Source organism: Haplochromis burtoni, unplaced genomic scaffold (genome assembly GCF_018398535.1).
Source record: "Haplochromis burtoni strain Fernald_Lab_line unplaced genomic scaffold, NCSU_Asbu1 Contig_118, whole genome shotgun sequence".
NCBI classification, from domain to species: domain Eukaryota; kingdom Metazoa; phylum Chordata; class Actinopteri; order Cichliformes; family Cichlidae; genus Haplochromis; species Haplochromis burtoni.
Window position 1 is genome coordinate 45,612 of NW_024582479.1, and position 20,871 is coordinate 66,482.

A 20,871-nucleotide genomic window follows, 5' to 3' on the forward strand; every position below is an offset into this window, starting at 1 on the left:
GCAATTTTATGTTTTTAAGACTGCCACTGAAAAAATGAAAAGGCTTATACCTTGTTTGACAGTAGCAGATGGGTAAAGCTTGCCCTGTTTAACTTCGCACTGAACTAATATTGTATACCATCCATCCATCCATCCATCCATCCATCCATCCATCCATCCATCCATCCATCCATCCATCCATCCATCGGCAATTTTATGTTTTTAAGACTGCCACTGAAAAAATGAAAAGGCTTATACCTTGTTTGACAGTAGCAGATGGGTAAAGCTTGCCCTGTTTAACTTGCTCCATTGCTGTGTGTAAGGCATTGGACAAGAGTTCTGCAGTTTTAAGGTAGAGAACCAGCTGTTCTGCATGACTGAGGAGGCAATCACACGTAAAGTACTTTAAGTTAAACTCAATTATAAAAGGACAAATGACACATTAAACACAATCGATACTTGTAGGATAAAAATCTGAATCACAGGTTTCTGTTTAAGAAATATTCAGCATCAGAAAATTCACTAGAGGCAGTCAAAAACCATCAAATGCAACAACTACATTTACACTTCAGATTAAAGTCTTCCCAAGAAAAAAAAACAAAAAAAAAACTTGAGAATGCCAAAATTCTCATCCTCTACAAATGAGAGTGCCTCAGGCTTTTTACTTTTGCCATGGTGTCCTGAGCAGCAGGCACTTGGGCAGTTTTCTCTTTTCTATTTGCTCCCAGCACTCTCTGGGCAAAATGCAAATGTTCTTCATTTCAAGCTGAAGTACACAACAAAAAAAGTCCCGGGTGCATAAAAACACAAAATGACCTACATGATGACTCCTTCACTACAACCCGCTGCTTTTACTTTAGTTTTTGTCCTGCAGCAAAGATGCATTCAAGCATATAAGCTTACAATTACATTAACATTACAGCAACAAAAATAAAAAAATAATTAAATGTATTCCAATTTCTTTTTTCCATAGTAAGTCTCTGAGGCACCAATACAATTTAATAAAAATGTCCAAGACCCCAGAGGCTTATCACCAAACGCGGCGTAAAGCCAGGAAATCGCCAAGGTATCAATTCATCCAACAAAGAGGCACAGCCACAGCAGATACGGCCTTACCTCCACTCTCGGCTCAGCGAGCTTATCTGATCTGCTACCAGGCTCTGCTGCTGAAGGAGAGAGAGATGAGAAAAGTCCCCCTGCTCCCCTGTCACTGTAGCACCACGGGCAGCAGCCACCTCCATTAGACACAGAGCAAAATCCAATGTGAACCGCAGCCTTTGCACAGTGTCTGTATGCTCCTGCTGAACTCCGACAGGCACGGAAGAAAGACAGGCAGAGAAAGGGAGGGGAGGGTATAATGACAGAATTTTAAACGGTGGACACCAGAATGAGGTTTTGCATTCAATCTCCATGGGTGAAAAAAGCCCAGGATTTAAAAAGAGACAGGTCATTCAGTGCTTTCCATAAATCCATTTCAGCTTTTACCTTAAATTATTTTTCTACAGTGTCGTGAACTAAAAGGAAAAAAAAGAAAGAAAAAAAACCCCCAAAAACCTCATTGACATTGTTTTCCATCCTTCCTTATGGCCAACACTCTTTAAAGGGATACTGAGTATTCTTTAGTTCAAGATCACCCTGACTGATGTACACAAGAACAGGAAAAGTCACTGCTACACACAAGCTCTGAACACAGAAGACTCCATCCTCATTACTTTCCAGAGGAATCTGGCATCTCACCTCCATCAGCGTCTCTTCGGGCAGCTCGGGAGCCTCGAAGGTGACGCGACCACCCATGTTGGCTGTGATGGGATCGGGGAAACTGTAACGAGGACTGGAAGAAGCCTCAAAGCCATCCAAACAGGTGCCTGTCGGAGGGTGACGGCTGGTTAAGGAGCCTGCAGGGCTGCCTGAAGTGAATGAGCCTGCAGTCAGGGAAAGAGACGGCAGAAATGTTACACTCAATGCCCGAGGCAATCATTTTTCATCAGTGCAGCTGGCTTTCATGTTTCCTGATTGTTCATAAATACACACACACATATACACATATACATATATACATATAGACACACACACACACACACACTTACTCTTATGCTAACCAGAACATTTAATTTCCACGTTACTTAAAATGAAAAACTCAGCTCTGTACTGCCCGACTGTGAATCATCGTAATACTGCCATCGTGCTGCAGATGCGATTTGGAGATGAATTACTTGTATTCAGCTCTGTCGACATGTTTTCATGCACAATACCTGAGTATTTTCTCTGTCTGGAGGTAAAGGGTGGAGTGCTGCCACTAGGTGGAGATCCTACAGTGAAAACCACCTGTGCTGGGCTGCCAGAGCCTCCCGCGCCACCCGGGGATCCTTGAGAAACAGAAGGAGGGAACAAATTTGACATTTTTCTCCCTATGAATCACTATCAGTTCCAAACCTTTACATGCGTCAGTGGTTAAACTGCAGAACAATGTCTGTTTTTTCGTTCATGCAACAGTCATGTCTACCTGTTATATCTATGGCTTTTTCAGAGGTCAGGTTCTCTGTGCTGCCTCGGTCACCTGCAGGTCCACCGGGTCCAAACGCAGCCATCAGCAGCACGTCGGACAGACCACCGGCACTTTGAGACCTGCTTCAAAGAAACATGACACAGAGACAAAGTGTTTATTCATTTCCTTCATTTTATTAATTAGCCATATCTATCTACATACTCTGTAATATAATTTTACATCATATTTGGATAATAAAACAGTACACTATATAATAAAAAGTCCAAAGAATAAAGAAAAGGTAGAGAAAGATTTTAACTCAGCAATGTGTGCTTTTAAGTGCCCAACATTGCCTGTTTTAAACTAATTTTACATGACACAAGCTTCTCCGTGTACCCTGGTTCTTTGTGGATTGCATCATCGGGGAACATAAAACAAAGAACAGCAGAAACAAAACACGACCTTCCAAAGCTCTTGGTATCATCATTCCATCTGTGGATGCAATGAGGAGAATGGGTGACCGGTGTGGGTGCTTGGTGTACCAGGTCTCTGAGCTCTGCTGGGGCAGTCCTGCTGCAAGGAGAGCCTATGACCATACCCTGCTGTGTCAGGAAGGTCACCAGGTTTGGAGAACTCGGAGTCTTGGGGAATTCAAATGGTGGGATGGCCTGGGCGAAGAGGAAACATGGCGAAGAAAAAGGTTAGAAAGGTTGGGTTAAACCAGTTGGTGGTTTTGTCTTGTCTTGCGTACATAAAGAAAAAAACAATTTTTCTCTCTGTTTGACACACAAAACACAGACCTACCCTGGAGGGGGAGCCCAGAATAGTGGGGAGAGGATTACGCTGCATCAGCTCACTCAGTCTGGGAGAAGAGTGTAAGGGGCGGACAGCCATGAGTCCGGCTGAGGGAGTACCCAGAGGGTCCGAGTGCTGCTTTCGGATTTTTTGCCTGCCACCACCAGTGGCACAGTCCAACAGACAGGGGGCACTGTGGAGCCTTGTGCCAAGTCCTGCCCTCTGTGGTTGCTGCTGAGAATTCAGCCTGGGTTCAGTGTGCTGCAGAGCTGCAAAGTGGGACAGAAGGACTGCTAGACAGCAGGTGGCAATGCAACATGAAGTGTCAGACAGGCCTAGAAAACAACAAAGCTAGCAAAGATGGACATGTCCTATCTAACTCCCCCCGACAGCATACATGTCTGGGAAGAGAAGGTTCTGTGCGAGGAGGACTTGAAAGCAGCTGGTGAGAAAAGTATGTGATGGCGGTTTCATTTTCTCAAGCAATAACTTTTAAAACTTCTGACCACACTAACCCAATTTATAAATACTCAAAAACAAAGAAAAATGTCAGCAAGTCATCGTGCATCAAAAGCTTAAACAACTCAGATCATTTCTGCTATATAAATGACAGAAGTAGATTTATATATACAAGTTATAAATGACAGAAGTAGATTTATATATACAAGTTATAAATGACAGTACAACTGAGCTTTAAAAAACAAAGAGAGAAATAATCTCACTTTTCAGATTTCCTTAACAGTTTTTGCTCCTCTAGAAATCATTTGCACCAAAACAAACTTTCCCTGATCTGCTTATAACTAATATCTATAATTTATAATATGGTTACAAACAGACAAAAGACCGGCTGGTGTAGTTTTAATACCTTTCAAATATCGTCACTGGAGTTTGGCACCAACCAGTTAGCTCTAAGCTTGCACTCTATCACTCTACAGCTTCCATATTTTTAAGCCAGGTTGATGCAGAAGCAAGTGAAGCATGGCCTTCAAGTTACCTTGAGGAGAGAGCTGCAAAGTTCTGGCACCTCCCAGGGAGAACCTGCGGGTGGTGGTGGTGGTGATGGTGGTGACAGCCCCCTGCCCATAGGGTGGTGAAGGTCCAGTCCTAGCACAGCCCAACAAGCTTCCACTGCTGCAGCGGCGCACTGGTGTTGACAGCCTAATGAAGTGAGTCTTATGAGTCACTGCACTTCCATCAAGAAGTGTAAAAGCTAACCTGTAAATTTAGTTTTGCAACAGTGGAGTTTATACATTTATAAATGTGTGTGTGTGTGTGTGTGTGTGTGTTTCTTGACGCAGACCGTGGCGAACCATCCTGTTTGGTAGAATGGAGGTTTTGCTCCATACGCTGGTAATTCTGGACCTGAGTGGGGACTGGAATAGGCAATGACTGACCATGGTTTCCATAGCTACTTCCCGAGAACTCGCTGGGCCTGACAACAGTGAGAATAACCGAGGGTGCCAAGGGAACAGTTAGATAAGAGAGGAGACAGTCCGTGTGCTTTTGTACACACATGCGTAGTTAACACTTTCCAGAGGAAGCAGATGTGACTTATTAATTTGCACAATGTTTACGTACAAACGACACATCGACTAACATCACAAAACAAAAGATTAAGATGACAGTTGTGGAGTAACTGTGCATGTAATAGAGAGATAAACACTGGGACAATTAAGCTTGTTAAACTAATAAAACTGACTTAATTAAAAACCTGACAGTTTATAGTGAAGAAAATTTTGTGCATGAACCTTCGGTGCTTTAGCTGAATCCAAATTACTTTACCAGCTGCTTCTTTCTTGCACCATGTAACTATACAATAGGGGAAATAATTACTTGATATTTTGTTGAATTTTTTCACTTACAAAGAAATACACAGTCTCTAATTTTGAAAGTAGTTTCAGCTATTAGTCTAACTATTCGGATATATCGCAGAAATTACTGTGAAGCCAGACGTGAGGTTGTGCTAAAAACATTGAAACCTAACAAAGGAGAGTAAACAGTTTTTAAAAGAAAAATATAAAGGTAAAATCAAAGGTGGTCAAAAACAGCCGATTCAACCCTAGACTCCAGAGGGTTAGGTGATGGAGTGGCCCAGACCAGACCTCAGTCCTTTAGAAAAATCTGTGGATAGAGCTGAAGCTTCGAGTTGCCAAGCAACCTGGAGGATTTAGAGAATTTCTGTAAAGAGGAGTGGGCCAAAGTTGATGGTTTCAAACCTGCTGACCAACTGCAAGAAACCTCTTGCCGCTGTGCTTGCCAACAAGGGTTTCTCCATCAAGTCAAGTTTTTCTTATTCCATTCAGTGACACACAAATCCACTTAAACCTTTTTTTAATAATGTGTTTTTTGAATTTTTGTCCCTCCTTTAAAATTAAACTACAATAAAAATTAGAGACTGTTAATATCATTGTAAGTGAGCAAACTTGCAAATTCATCAGGAGATCACCTAATTAACTCCCCCACATTTACCACCATAAGAAAAAATTTGGCTGTGTGCAGTTACCTGACAGGACTTGGTGATCCACTGTAGGAAGGCGAGTGCGGCGGTGTTTTGGCTTGGTTACACAGACCAGCAGAAGCTAAAAGAGAGCTAATTAAAGTGGAGAAGAGAATAAAACCATCCCAATGTTATTCATGAACAGTTTAGAGGCGTACACTTTCACAGCTAATATAAGTGTGATTACTAACATAATTTATCTTCCTCTATAAGCCCGATTCTGTAACAGTGCCAAAGAAGTGCATTTAATTAACATATCAGCCGCTAAGCTGGATATTAATGAATAACTAGCTTTTGCTTCTCACCCGCTGTTCATTAGGCTGTCCTGCAGCACTTTACTCTCACTTGTCAGCTCACCTGCTGAACAAAAACAAAACTGTTATAAACTTGAACAGCCTCATAGCACAGCACTTCAGCTTGAGAAATGCAATATAAATGTCAGTCTATGGAAAGAAAAAAGGCTACAAGATGAATTCAAGTCTACTGAAGAGCTCCATGTAATGTTTATGCAGGGACTCGATGAAAAAGAAAAGTTTTCTTACTGGTGAAGTGAGCAGGCACTATCACAAAGTCATCTGTGTCACAGGAGGATGAGTTCTTGCTGCTGCCGCCACCTCCAGACGAGTCCTTAAGGAGAAAACCAGTGGCCTCCTGGGTGGGAGAGGCCAGAGCTTTGGCTCGCAACTGCTGAATCTCAGCAAGCGACTGCTACAGAGACAGGGAGACAGAAGGTGGCATATTAAACAAAGAGGAGGAACGTATAAATTAGTCATCAGAGAAGGGAAAGGTGAAAAAGTTGTTGCTTCTATGAATGCAAATAAAACTTTACACTCATCAAAAAAAAGTAAATACAAAAATCTCTGTTTTCCTCCAGAGGTCGCCGCTTTGGGAAATTAGTGCACATAAAAAAATGATAAATTTAAAAAGGTTTTTGGCTTCTTTGGGGAACTTTTGGTGTTCGTGCTCATCCCCTCTGGGGGAAATGCTAGAGGAAATATAAGAAATAACAAACACAAACCGGTGGTGAGGCGAGGTGAGACGTGGAAGAGCTGCTACAAGAGCTGGCTGATGCAGAGCTGGGCAAACAAGTCATGGTCACAGTAGGAGTTGCTGAAATGAAATTCAACACAGTTGTTAGTTTCTGAAAAAAGAAACTTTGTGTGTTCAGAATTAAAGTCCACAGGACTTCCAGGTGTTATAACACCCGTCCTATCTTTACGTGACTGGCCTGACTATCAGATCTCATCCAGTAAACATTGCTTCAGTCACCTTGTTTTATTTTTAGGGTTATATTTTCTATTGAAGCAAATGGAACATATTTTGTATTTGTATCTATATTAGACCTAACTAAGGAAGTAATGCTGTTTATTCTTACTTACTCTTTTTCACAGATGAGCTAGCCTCCAGGAAAGGATGACAAAAAAAGTCATCTACCAGGGAGAATAAATATAATTAATGAGAGGAAGTTCACAGTTTTCCTCTGCATGCAACAAACTAAGAAAGTGTAACAACATCTTTTGCATAAGCAAAGTTTGATCCAAACTTGCACGAGTGAAATATGTCGAGTATGAATGAACGTTAAACATTTTCTGACCAAAGTCCATGCGGTCTTTGTGGTTGCGCTGCAGCAGACCCAGCAGCAGCTGCCTCAGGTGGCTTGAAGTCTCTCTGGGAATGCTGTAAAACAAATACAACAACAATCAGTCTTTGCTTCATGCAAATGATTAAAAGGTCACAACTCTACATACAGCAAAACTCCACCTTCAACTCCTACGCTTCAACTCTTTATAGATTTTCTAGATTAAGACATTTCTGAGGCAATTTATGTGTATTAGCAAACAAGAATAAATTAATGATTTATGGCTTTTTTCCAGGTCTTTGATAAGCTGACCTACAATATGGCATCTTAACTCATTCACTGCCAATGGCTGGCAGTGAATGAGTTAATAAGCCACAACTTTCAGATTGGTTCTGCACTAAACATCCAAACAATACTTATATTCTAAGAAATACCTTATAATAAATGCAGAAAACTAGGACATCATTTTTTTTTTAAACATATCGTCATTTCAACATAATTTCTTACTTGGGGCTGAGATTCTTGTTTTTTTCATAGAACAGCCGGAGATCTTGGGGACTGCTGGCCTGAAGATGGCAAAAAGTCACAGATATATTGGAAAAACATAAGAAAGTCTGTAAGAGTATGCATATACACACACACACAGAGTAATTATACGATTACACTATTCTAGTGCATTGCTGTATACATTTTTATTATATCAGGTTTTGTCACTGCACTGCAAACAACACACTCCATTTACTTGAGTAACAACTTTTATGTACACATATCAGAGAACAAGGAAAACACAGCAGGTAATTTAAAAATGCTTTTGGATCAGTTGAGGAACAACACGTAACAGGTTTTGCTATATTACGCTTCATTTTAACACCATTGTCAACGTCCACATTTGGCATCTTTAATCTACATTTAGCCCGATACAGGCTGAGGAAAAACAAAAGGGAGATTTGTTTTTTTAAATGTGTGATGTTAGAGCAGTTATAAGGAATTCAGTAGAGAAGCAGTGCATGACTGAAGCTGCCAAAGACAAAGAGAATAAAGAAGTCACAATGCTGGAGTTGTTGTTTTGTCCCTGCTGGTGTGCAGTCTGTACTGCTATTACAAGAATGCCCACAGATTTGGAGCAAATGACAAAAGCAAAAATATTTTCTAATCTGTGTGCTAGTTATCACATCCTCACAATGAGCTGATATTCCAATGTTTCAGGCACTTTTGATTTGAGGTTTTTATCCATATCCTATCACATCAGGGATGCATGTGCCTGGTTTCAGTCTTAAAGTTCAAAGTTCAACATGTCAGTGGTCCAAACCATGCAGTCCTAAATAACAATCTTCAGCAAAAAGATTATCTGAAGGTCTTGAAATAGATGATAAGCCCCAACATAACAGTTTAGAAAAGCCTAAAACTGGAGCTCTCTTAAAGGCGCAGAGTGGACACACCAAATACTGGTTTGACTTCAAGTTTGTTACGGAAGAGGATCTGGGCCACCAGAGGGAAAAAAAAAAAAAGTGGGCACATCTTCTTTTCCAGAATTCTGAGAAAAAAAAAGTCAGAATTCAGCATTCCGACTCTTTTTTTTTTACAGAATTCGTTTCTCAAAATTCTGAGATTAAAGTCAGAATTCTGACTTTTCTCAGAAATCTGGAAAGGGGAAAAAAATAAAAAATAAAAATAAACGTGCCTGCCTGCCTCCCCCCCCCCGGCTTGGCCAAGAATCATTCTGGATATTGTAAACTTTTATTTTACCTGAAAAGGAGCTTTTCCAGTCAGGCACTGAAACACTATTGTTCCTATACTCCACAAGTCAGCCTTGGCATCATAGTTTTGGGACATAATTACTTCAGGAGCCTGGTGAGAAAAATTAAAGGGGAGGTGAGATCAATTTTAAAACTTTGAGGGACAATTGATTATTAAATTGATATTATATTCATCCCTGTATTGTTTTACAAATCGCATTTAGTTAAAAATGTAATAAATAAATGAATGAATAGGACTGCAACAATCTCAAACAGCTAAAATCACCATATTTGAATCTGCCAACTGAAACATTTATTCACATTTAAACAGTTATTTCCATTTCATCAGTAAAAATTACCCAAATTGTGCTTACCATGTACATAGGGGATCCACAGAGCGTGGCTGCCATCATGTTGTTCTGAAGGTACCTCGCAAAGCCAAAGTCCGCTGTGGACATAAACATCCAGAAGGGAAGGAACAGCGGGGATACACAAAAAAAGGGAAAAGAGGAGGATGAGTAAATATTTGGTGCCAGAAAGGAATCCAGGTATACCTTCATAATATTTACATTGTGGCAAAAAAAAAAAATCATTTAAATAAGAGAAAAATGGAAAAACAGACTAGCAAAACAAACGAAAGAATATGCAATACTTGAGCGATAATGGGCAAGTCTTGGCGAGCTTATGATTTAGTTAAGCTCATGGAAATTTAGTATCATCACACTGGAGTTTACTTTGAATTATGACGTAATTAAAACACTTCTTAACCACCGAAGATCAATGTAGCACACTGGCTTGTTGATTTTATTTTTTTAGATGCATTGAACAAACATAGCCTAATACTGTATTCTTATACAAGTTTTTGTTATTTAATATAATACAACGAGAGAACACCTCAGCGTCGTACATTTGATTGCTTATGCATTATTTAAATGCTTTGTTGCAGTTTGTCAGGAGACTTATTTTTGTCAGTAAGGCTTTAAAACTGACGTAAATTTCTCCATCTTAGCAGTCAAAGCAATCACATTTGGCTTTTTGCAGGCCAGTTCTGGCCCTTGGGCCTTATCTTTAACACCTCTGCACTGGGTCATCACACAATGATGACCCAGTGCAGAGGTGTTAATAAAAATCTGGCTAAAGGCGACAGAAACTTTGCCTTTAGTCAGATGAGCTCCTAATACCAGACAGCGTTTCAAGATGGGGCCCCGACTCACTTTTGGAGCTAGCCTCGTGTGATCATTTAAGTGTTTCTTTGCTTGTTTGTAGTATTAAGTCATAATTTTGTAATCCGTATATACATTTTATAAACAAAAACTCTTAAATGTCTAAAATGCACTCAGCCTCTTAAACGAATCAACAAACCGCTTGCGAAAAAACCTTGTGTAGGTACAGTGTGTGTGTGTGTGTGTGTGTGTGTGTGTGTGTGCGCGTGTGTGTGTGTGCGTGTGTAGTCAGCTTGTTTGAGATTGCGGTGGCTTTGCTATGCATTCAGTCTCTAGAGGGGAAAAAATTAATAGGCTTAGGGACTAGTAGAGCTTCCAAACAGCTGAACACACTCGCTCTCACTCACTTGGGAAAGATACTTCATAATTATTCAATTTAATACAATTTAGTTTTATTTATATAACATCAAGGCACTTCATATTGTAAGGTAAAGGCCTTACAATATTAGAGCCCCACCCAAACGATCAGACAGCTTCCCATGAGCAAGCATTTGGTGACAGTGGGAAGGAAAAATGTCCTTTTAACGGGAAGAACTCTGGCTCACAGAGGGGCAGGCATATGCCACGACTGGTTGGGGTGATGGGAAAGAGAAAAGAAGGTGAAAAAAAAACAAAAAAACAAGGAGACTTTAAATGAATGAAACACCATTTCTTCTTCTTTTTTTAAGTCATTTCCTTTTAAGGCACATTGTGAATTATACCAGGGAATCTAGCATCTCTGATCTGTTGCCTTCAGCGATGTATACAGTGAAGCTGTAACACTTAACAAAATAATCAACCTCTGTGGGAGAAGACTTTAAACGGCTGGTGTGCACTGCTGTCTCTCCTGACAAGACCATGTTTTTCCCAGAAAGTTTTCCATTTATTTATGAAGCTCACATGCTGGACGCCACTCGGACAGCCAGCAATTAGTGACATACAGCTAAACATGTCACGCTTGGTCCGACTGGGTAAGGGATCAGAGAAAACTACAGAGTATGACATTATTTTGGTAAAGTTACACACCTGCTCCATAGCCTTAGCCAGGAATTTCAAATTTACTTCAATGTCGCCTGCTCTGGCACCTGGAATACTTCTGACTGTGTCCACTGGGGTTTCTAGTTTCATGTTTTTAAGAATAGAGTCACCAATAGCCAGACACTTATTGATTACTTTCTGTTGCACCAATATCATCTTCTACCACATCAATCAATTTTAAAATGGATGACACAAGTGCATCTTGTAGTTGTAGAAAGCGTCTTTGCTTTGCGGCATTTTTAAACAGCGTGCACTCTCCAAAAGCAACACTGCAGAGGTAAAATGTGAAATTCTATATATAATCAATTTCTTCAAACAAGTTTAGCCTTCTGAGCTTCGGGTAATCAATTACCTCAGGGAAATCATTATGAGATCCCATTGCAATAAAACTGTCTATAAAAAAAAGTTGATTACGTTGTAGGAATTTCCATAAGGAGCTTTTGAGATTCAATTATTTTTTTGCTCCTGTAAATTGTTCTGCTGCTTTAAATCCCACAAGTTTTATATTTTAAATGTTTTGCCATCACTTTAAAAAAATGTATTCTTGTTTGGCATATTAATCAACAGATACTACAGAGCTTAAATGTGTTGAAATGCTTAAAAAACCCCAAAAACAAACACTATGTATAATCGCCTTAAAGACTCTCACATAACCAAACCTACCAATCTTGATGCAGGTGTTGTTGGAGTGTGACTTGCATCCTGGTGGGTAAGAAAGCAGGATGTTCTGTGGCTTGAGGTCCCTGTGAATTATTCCTTTGGATTGTAGGACCCTCATGGCTCCTGCAATCTGCTGCAGGAAAACCCGAATAGTGTCCTCACTCAGTGTGCCCTTAGCTGAAGGAAAAGACAAAGCAAATATCAATTATTCACTAACTTTGATGTGAATCCTACAGGTTACGATGCAAGTAGAATTTTCTTAATGAGGACAACATGATGATATCGGTAAACCTATCACGGACTGAATTAATCTCTCTTAGTTTATAGTTGGAATACAATAATTTTATGCAACAGATCATTTTAATACATTTCCTAAATTATCTGCAGCGTGTGTTTATTCCTATGTTCTCCAATATCACCCAACTGCCATGTCTTCTTTTGTGTCTCCAGCTCAAAATGATACAGTATTGCGTTATGGACACTTCCTTGTCTACAATTGCTCCGTGTCCACGTCCCTTCCAGCAGACTTTTAAAGACATGCTATATTCGCCTTGAGCTGGAAGCAGTCTAGGTCATTTATTACAATGGGGAGAGGATCCAAACCCATTTTTCAATCATGCTGGCTATTAATAGAATAGGATGGGCTCTCTATTTAGAGTCTGGGTGCAAAATTACAGGAAGTTTGACGGATATCACAAATGAATTGATGGTCCTGGCTATTTGAAGCCCAGAGAAGTTTGGTGAGGATACGACGAAGCTGGGAAAATCTGTAGTGCTGAGAAATTCCCAGTTTTCTACCATTCTGACTCAAAAGTGAGCAGAAGGTGGCTCTAAGTATATGATCAAACACTGTACTGTGTTTATTAAAAGACAGAAGAACAATGCAGAGAGGGGTCTCTGGTCTGATTATTCTTTAGGCACTATTAAAACGTTTAGGTCCAAATCTGTTAGTGACAAGCCAAATCTGCTGCTGCTTTCAGGGCTAAACACGAAAGCCTGAAGTCTCACAAAACAAAGATGTGACCTGAGTGACCCGAGTGTTGGGAGGTGACAGAAAAATAACTGTCATAACCAGCACCTCCCTTTGAGAAATCACTCTGACAAATTCTTTAACATAAACGTTTTGTCACAAAGTGCTTTACTGGAGGCTTTTACTAATTTAAGGTTATAATTAAGACTATTGATGATTTGGCCATCCTTGCAGAATCCATTTTTTAGTTCTATGGTTGCTCTGCTGTTCTCTTATTTCTGAAATTTAAGCTCTCTTTCCTGAACACATGTCTATGCCAAATATCATCATTTACATACATATGAAAATATGCCAAAAGTCCAGTTTTCATCTCGCTTGCTAGGAAACGGATATAATCGTTGTGTTCAGATAAAAGAGAAGGGCATTCAGGGCCTGCTTTAGATCTAGAAAGACTTTTGAGCAAAGATTTTATTCCTGATTTAACTGATTTTTTGGATTAAGAAGCATTTTGAGTACATTGAGCATAAGTAGATAAACTGTTGCACTTACAGTGTAAGTAGTCAGCGAGATCGCCGCCGTTGCAGTACTGTGGTTAAAAATAGTGACAGGGCAGGAATGAAGGGGAGGGGGAGAGAGATGAAAAGGAATAGCATTAGAAAACACAGGTAGCACCGAGGACTGAGGTGTAACCACAGTGAAAAAGACTGAGATCACACAGCCTCTGAAGCAACTAGAAAGCAGCAGAGATCAGAGGAGTGATTTGCCGAAGAGTGATGTGTTTACAGATTTAAACCCTTGTTCCCATTCCCAGCATTAATATGAATGAACCCAGAAAAGGACGGGCTGTGACAGGTGAGGCCGTAAAATGCTGCCTCACAAGTAGTTTAATCTCTCAGACACACAGATCAGCATAAAGAAATCTGCTTTTGACTTGTGGTATAGATCTAGACAGCAATTGTATATTTTTATTTTAAATGGCAAAGTACATGACAGAACACATTTGACAGCAGAAGATTAAAATGAGGATAAGAAATCCAAAGTTCTTCTGCCTGGCTGTCAATGTCGTGTACACTCACTAGCCACTTTGTTAGGTACACCTGATCATCTGACCACAGAGAGTGATCCACAAAAAAGTAAATATTCAGCGAGCGGCAGTTCTCCATGTAAAATACCTTCCTGAGGCCACAGGAGAATGACCACTTGGTAAAACCAAGGTTTGCAGAAGACATCTGCAAACCTCTGAATGCATATGTCGAACTACAGACTACAGAAGCAGAAGACCACAGTAGGTGCCACTCCGGTCAGCTAAGAAACAGGATACTGGGACTTCAAGTAAAGGGGGAGGTCACCAAAATTGGACAACAGATAACTGGAAAAATGTTGCCGGAGCTGATGAGTCTTGATTTCTGCTGCAACAATCAGATGGTAGGTTCAGAATTTGGTGTAAACAATATGAAAGCACGAATCCACAAAAAATCAGCAGCATCTGTGTGATGATATCAAGTCGATATAGACCTAACCCTCTTGAATCTATGCCACCGAGATCTGAGCCAATTCTTAAGTCAAAGAAGTCAGAGATCGAACCTGGTACTAGCAAGGTGTACCTAATAAAAAGTTTAGTGAGTGTATATGTATTTTTACAAAATACATTAACAAAAATAGCAAGCAATTTTTAATCGCTTTGACAAATACTATAAACAAAATTTACATTGATAAAACATAGTCTGGCATGTTCCCTTGAAGAAATTATTTAAAATGCACAAAACAAGAGTATAAGCATCAAAAGCATCAAAAGCAATTTGAGAACTCACAACTCCCTCCATTTATGGACTTTCCCCCTCTAATTCATAATCAGGACAACAGCATCAAATCACAGCAAAAAGAGTAGTGGCTGTTAGCCATTTAACCCCCCCACAGATGCCAGAGGAGACAGCTAATTTTAGCCCTGTTAGAGTTCAGACAATACAGCGCTGAGCAAACAAAGCCAAACATCCCAGCAAGCTTACCTCCATTACCAGGTACACTGAGCTGGCAGTTTCCTAAAGAGAAGGGAGATAAGAAGAGTGGGGGTAAACATACACACGCCAGTGGCAGACAAAGCAGAAGGAACAGATGGTTCCTGTACACACCACTCATGTTAAAGCAAGCTAACGAGGTGACTTAGACTAGAAGTATCAAGCAGCTTAAACAGCTGCAGAAAAGTGAAAATAAGTGGCTAAAATCCAGATACAGATACCGACAAGTCTATAAAAGTTGCACAATGGGAGGAGGATTAAAACACTAGGTCTGTATAGGCAAAACCAACTGATACCCTTGAAACACCCGTTTTCTTTTTTTCTTTGTTTCTTACACAATAAATATGGAGGTGGCGTGGATTAAAAAAAAAAAACAAAAAAAAAAAAAACTGAAATGGAAGGCCGCCAACAAAAAATAAGAAACCCAAGGGAAAAAAAAAACAAAAAAAAAAAAAAAAAAAAAAAGGCACTGGCTATTGGCTAAATGATTTTATATACCACCCAAAAATTCAATTAGTGCATCCTTAAAAAACAAAATCAACAATAAAAAAAAAAAATACTAACAGGGAAGGTGGACTCTGTCCTCAGCAACATTAACAAAGCAACGGGCGACAAGTGTGAATCAGTAACAAGCGAGTCATATTTTCTCACATCAACACCAAGATAAAAAACAAATAATGGATCATTTAGAAATTATTCCTTACTGAGAACTTAGAACCACAGAAAATCAAACATCTATTGTGCACTTTGGAAACAGTCCAAAACTTATTTTAAAAAAAGGAAAAAAGAAAACTCTGTGAAGGGTAGTCAAGCCCATTTCAAAAACCTCTCTTATCTCATGGCAACAGACGACTGTTGTCTCTCTCTGACCTCGATTCAGTATCTCACTAAAGCCAGCAGTCAGAGGCCAGACTGTTTTATACAGTTCAGCTGAGTCAGGCTTTCTGAATAGTTGTCGTTGGCTTTATTAAAGATGGACGGCCAAACACAAGCAACCAGTGAGTTTAGGGGCGGTGGGGAAACACTAAGCTAGGTAAATAACATTCGATGAAATAGTTAAATAAGAGGTTTGGTGTTGTTGCCGTTTGCCATGGCACTGTAATAGCTTACAATAAAAAAAAATCTGAACTACGTCCTGGGTTATAATGACTCAGTCACACTCAAGTGAAAACTGGACTTTGGGGTTTGGCTCAGCTGATTGCCAACTGATTATATTCCCAAATAAAACCAAGGTTGTCATTTGGCAGTTCAATAAAATTTCCAGATTTCTTTTTCAAATCTGTGAGACTCTGGTTGGACTTCGTGTGAACTTCAGCTTCAATTTCAACGAATCGCTTTATTATCAGAAACAGATTGCATGCGATTGACAACTTGACCCTGTTTGAATGAGTCTGAATTCTTTAGCCAATATTCAGTCGTACGCTGACAGCAGGTGACAGGGTTTCTTTTTCTATATGTCACTAGATGTACAGCTTGAGAAGATCTTGACAATGGTGGTATTTGTGGCCATGGCTCTGACTGGTTAGTTGACTTTTTCAACTGTCAAACAATGGTTTAATATCAAGACAGATCAATCGGATCTGAGTACAGCAAACAGATTCAAAGGTCTGGACCCAGATGAGTAACACTAACCCTTCAAAATTGAAAGCCTACAATACACAAATATTTGACTTGCAAACCCATCTTCAGTCCCTTCATTGCTGGTTTCCAGAGCTTGGTTTGGTGTCAGTTTCTTTAGGACCTAATTAGATGGATGGATGGATTGCCAGCTAAGAAGATCAGCACTGTCGTGCCACAAACAAACCTGTAATCTTAGAGCCCAGCTCCAACTATCCCCAGCCAGCACGGACGATAAAGAGAGAGCAGGGTATTTTTTAAGGTTCTGCATGTCCAGAGAAATGATTGTTGCTAATTATTTCAGTGCTTTAGTGTGTAAGCAGCAAGCAGCTCATATGATAGCATGCAACACTGTTCTTTCATTATGAGTAAGCTGTCAAGCTTAACCGATATGGGCAGAGAATGATAGCTCAAACCCCCAGTCCGCTAATGAAACTTTCAATATGTGCACAGTTTTCATTTTCTCTTCACACAACAGAGAAGGAGGATCTCATCTCAGTTCTTAGAGTCAAGGATTCACATTTCATTTAAAAATAAATAAGCAGATCACAATGAAACAACCTTCAAAACTTCTATGCAACTTTTTAAAATTACAAACATTTTTAAAGAGATTTATTCCAGACCAGTTTCTTCAAAGACACAGCATCAGCTACCTGCTGTTAGTCTGCAAGAACAACGCAGCCTTTGAAATTAGCAGAATTTGCACATTTGATGTTTTTTTAAACCAGATGGCAGTTTGTTAATCAAGAACTACAAAGACAGAAGAAACACCTGGTGAGTTCAGATAAGAGTTTGTGTGTGGAAGTAAGGAACATTATATCTAAACTAACTAGCAGGTGCAGCAATCACAGAGACATCACTGAGAGTGTGGACTCTGATTAAAAATGCAACACCTTTTGTTTATTATGGTGAGCCAAGATATCTGCTTCTCTAACCATGAACAACTGGTAAAGAAGCATTAACACAGTAGCCTGTGCCCTGATCAACTTGTTTCTGCCTACAAGCACAACTTAAATTGCTACACTTCAAAGAAAGACTTAATAAAAGGAGGCCATCAAGAACAGGCCACGTAGCAGCAGAGAGAATTTAAGCACTAGAAGGGTTGGCCAAGTTCAATGGGCCAAAAAACCAGAGTCGCCAGAGCAGAAACAAACAGTTTTAAAACAAACAAATGTTGGAAAGCCTCATTTAACAAATAGGTAAGCCATAACTGTGCAACTAGCATGAGACACAAGTGGGTCATGTGGAAAAGCCACATCCAGCAGCCCATCTGCTCCGCTTTCAGCTGCTGTCTAACAGGGAAAAATGAGAAACCTTAACATGTGATTTTGACACTTGTGAATGTGATGCTACATACCTGAAAGTCCAGTAAAGCAACAATGTTCTCATGCTTGAGTTCCTACAGAAAAGACAAAATACTTCAGGTCACATATCGTTATCATCATCACATTTATTTTTACATGCTTGTTCAGGTCAGGCCATTCTTGTAGTCTGTGAGAAGCTTCTGAGTACTCATTTTCACTATAACAAACTCTGCGTTTAGTAAGACAATCATGCTGAGATAACCACTCCTCATATTTCACTAACACATCTGGCACGTGGCCAGCTGTGAATACCATATTACCACAGGTTCAGATGCCAGGTGGCAGATTTAACTACGAAAACATACATCAATCAATCTGATGTTGAACACTAGGCAGGGGGTGTTCTTTTGTCTCTCTCTGAACTTGACTTACCTTCAGTATTTTGATCTCCTTCCCCAGCAGAGTCTGAGATTTGGCTAGGTTCTTTTTGTTGATGCATTTTACTGCCACCTCCCAGTCATGTTTCTGGAGCACAGAAACTCAAGTCATTTGAAGAAAGAAATAAAACACTGCAGAGAATGAGGTGTGCTCGAATGTCAGAAAGTGTCTGCACTTTGTCTCACTGCACTGCCATCTGTCAAATGTATGGTTTGGTAAAAGGAAATGTAAAGTGTCACACTATGGCATATTTGTTTGTTGACTAGCATGAAGTGTTGGCCTACAAGGAAATGACTTGCTGAGAGTGTAAACAGCCAGAAGGTCTGATTGCTAAGGGTTTTCTCCTCTTTTTAAGGCAGACTCCCATGCACCATATTTCATATAAATCACTGCAGTGACCTTGGCAGTGGATTTTCTGACCTTGCAGCAAAATTAAAGGCAGTTCACTACCGTATTGTAAAATGCACTGAAAACAGCGGATGAAAATTATTCTGTTCACTTCAATTTTATTTATATAGCACCAAATCACAACAACAGTTGCCTCAAGTCTCTTTATATTGTAAGGTAAAGACCAAACAATAACACAAAGAAAACAGAAAACCCCAATAATTATATGATCCCCTATAAGCAAGAGATTTGGCAACAATGGGAAGGAAAAACTCCCCTTTAACAGGAAGAAACTTCCTGGTCTAAAAGGACCAGGCTCAGGGAGGGGCAGCCATGTGCTGCATCCAGCTGGGTGAGGAGAGGAGGACATGCTGTTGAGAGAGCCAAATATTAACACCAGATAATTAAATGCATTATGGGAATCCCCCAGCAGCCTAGTCATATAGCAGCATAACTTTGTGCTCTTCTGCTATCTGTACCTGAGCTGTGGTAACGCACAAATTTCCCTGCTGTAGGATCAATAAAGTTTTAGCTTATCTTAGGATTCAGGTCCACTTGATCCAGCCCTAACAATACGCTTTATCAAAAAGAAAAGTTTTAAGCCTAGTCTTAAAAGTAGAGATAGTATCGGTCTCCTGAATCCAAACTGGAAGCTGGTTCCACAAAGGAATGGCCCGAAAACTGAAGGTTCCCATTCTACTTTTAAATATCCTAGGAAAAACAAGCAAGTCCGCAGAGAGCGAAGAGCTCTAACGGGGTGAAATTATCTGTCTGCCAATGTAGTAAAGAAGCAACATAGATGCTTCAGGCCCACATGATCCCCTGAGTGGATTACACGTCTCAGGATGGAGCATTTCCATTTCATATCCATCCATTCTGGGTGTAATACATGTTTGAACATGTCTATTTGGCCTCAGTGTGGAGCTTTCTAAGGAAAACAATACGTGTCTGGTGGCCTATATTTACATTAGCGACGCTGACACACAACATCTGCACCACAAGCCAACCACAAAAATAAAGGCAGTCACACAATAACCAGGCATGCTTTCATAAAATGTGTCGCAAGTATTTAAATAAAGTACTTCAACGTTTTTTTAATACAGCTTTGTTATTTCAAGGAACATCCTGTATGTGAGACTAGGCCTCTTAAGGGCGTACAATGACAACAACTACACCAGATGGCGACCTACATTTAACAGCGCAACAAATCTGCCTTAAAAAAAAAAGACAACGGATTTCTTTATAGCAGCAATAAAACGTATTATAAACTTGCAAAGGGGTAATACTCACCTCTCGGTGTCTACCTTTAAAGACCACAGCAAATGCGCCATGCCCTATCAGGTCCTTCCGACTGAACTCAAATTTCCCCACAGTCTCCATGTCGAGCCAAAGTCTTTATTTTTACACTACTAAGACCTGGACAGATGACCAGGAGACCTCAGGTCACCCTTCTTGTTAGAGAGTCCTTTCTCCTCTGTCAACTGGGGCCAGCTGCAGCGACGTTCAGCCCCTCTTTCTTTTGCCATAGGCTGCCTACCTTTCAAACCGGCCTCTTCTCTCATGTTAACACGGATACGTTTTGAAGTTTTTATTTTTATTTAAATCGTGTTACTTCTGACAAAGCCGTGAAGCAAGCTCCATCTTTGACAGTGCGGCCAACATGAAGTTAGCTAACTTAACGAACGACTTTCCTAGCTGCTGTCTCGGTGGTGCCACCTTAAAAAGCAGCTCGCTGCGTTTTGTTTATATACAGGAGGTCCTGACTTCTGTCGCCTAAGCGTCCGTACAGGCGAAACGAGCCACGGCATTAAACTCAAAAGAAGAAAACAGGTCTAAATAGCAGAGACCATTGCTAACCCCCCTTAATGCACTGCAATTAGCAGCTGACTCGCTGAAGTCACAACATCGCTCGTGCCGTCGAACGCAGTCTAGCTTCTGAAACAAAGCGCATGCGCATTGCGATTAAAGCTGTGGGTTTGACGTCACGGAGCGTCCCTAAAATGAAAGAGTAGATTTGCTTTAACTTTATTAAACAAGATCAGACTGGAAAAAGAAGACGCTTTATCTCAGTATAAAACAATGCATCAGATAGCTATTATGTGCGGATGCGTGCTAATGTGTACGCTGGAAAAATAGGCCGAAGCAGAAAACGAGAGAAAGACAGGTCTA

The 20,871-nt window shown here is 40.2% G+C and overlaps 1 protein-coding gene across 4 annotated transcripts in view; it reads right to left on the bottom strand.

The window, feature by feature from the left end:
- Positions 1–20,670, bottom strand: part of ulk1b (unc-51 like autophagy activating kinase 1) — a 25,610-nt gene extending 4,940 nt beyond the window's left edge. The window contains exons 1-25 of one of the 4 annotated variants that reach the window (XM_042223690.1): positions 19,993–20,670; positions 18,310–18,402; positions 17,931–17,972; positions 14,948–14,980; positions 13,491–13,527; positions 11,975–12,148; positions 9,446–9,519; positions 9,082–9,183; positions 7,843–7,901; positions 7,351–7,433; positions 7,136–7,186; positions 6,775–6,866; positions 6,299–6,464; positions 6,062–6,116; positions 5,763–5,849; positions 4,560–4,691; positions 4,254–4,417; positions 3,269–3,528; positions 2,927–3,132; positions 2,483–2,604; positions 2,232–2,345; positions 1,717–1,901; positions 1,096–1,280; positions 272–356; positions 1–84 (exon numbers count right to left, since the gene is read on the bottom strand). In XM_042223690.1, coding sequence (XP_042079624.1) covers positions 7–84; positions 272–356; positions 1,096–1,280; positions 1,717–1,901; positions 2,232–2,345; positions 2,483–2,604; positions 2,927–3,132; positions 3,269–3,528; positions 4,254–4,417; positions 4,560–4,691; positions 5,763–5,849; positions 6,062–6,116; positions 6,299–6,464; positions 6,775–6,866; positions 7,136–7,186; positions 7,351–7,433; positions 7,843–7,901; positions 9,082–9,183; positions 9,446–9,519; positions 11,975–12,148; positions 13,491–13,527; positions 14,948–14,980; positions 17,931–17,972; positions 18,310–18,402; positions 19,993–20,082 — 2,769 coding nt within the window. In that variant the 5' untranslated portion in view covers positions 20,083–20,670 and the 3' untranslated portion in view covers positions 1–6. Of the gene's footprint in view, positions 85–237; positions 357–1,095; positions 1,281–1,716; positions 1,902–2,231; positions 2,346–2,482; positions 2,605–2,926; positions 3,133–3,268; positions 3,529–4,253; positions 4,418–4,559; positions 4,692–5,762; positions 5,850–6,061; positions 6,117–6,298; positions 6,465–6,774; positions 6,867–7,135; positions 7,187–7,350; positions 7,434–7,842; positions 7,902–9,081; positions 9,184–9,445; positions 9,520–11,974; positions 12,149–13,490; positions 13,528–14,947; positions 14,981–17,930; positions 17,973–18,309; positions 19,074–19,992 lie in introns of all 4 variants that reach the window. The other 3 variants (XM_042223688.1, XM_042223687.1, XM_042223689.1) reach the window with 3 other exon arrangements.
- Positions 20,671–20,871: the final 201 nt, after the last annotated feature.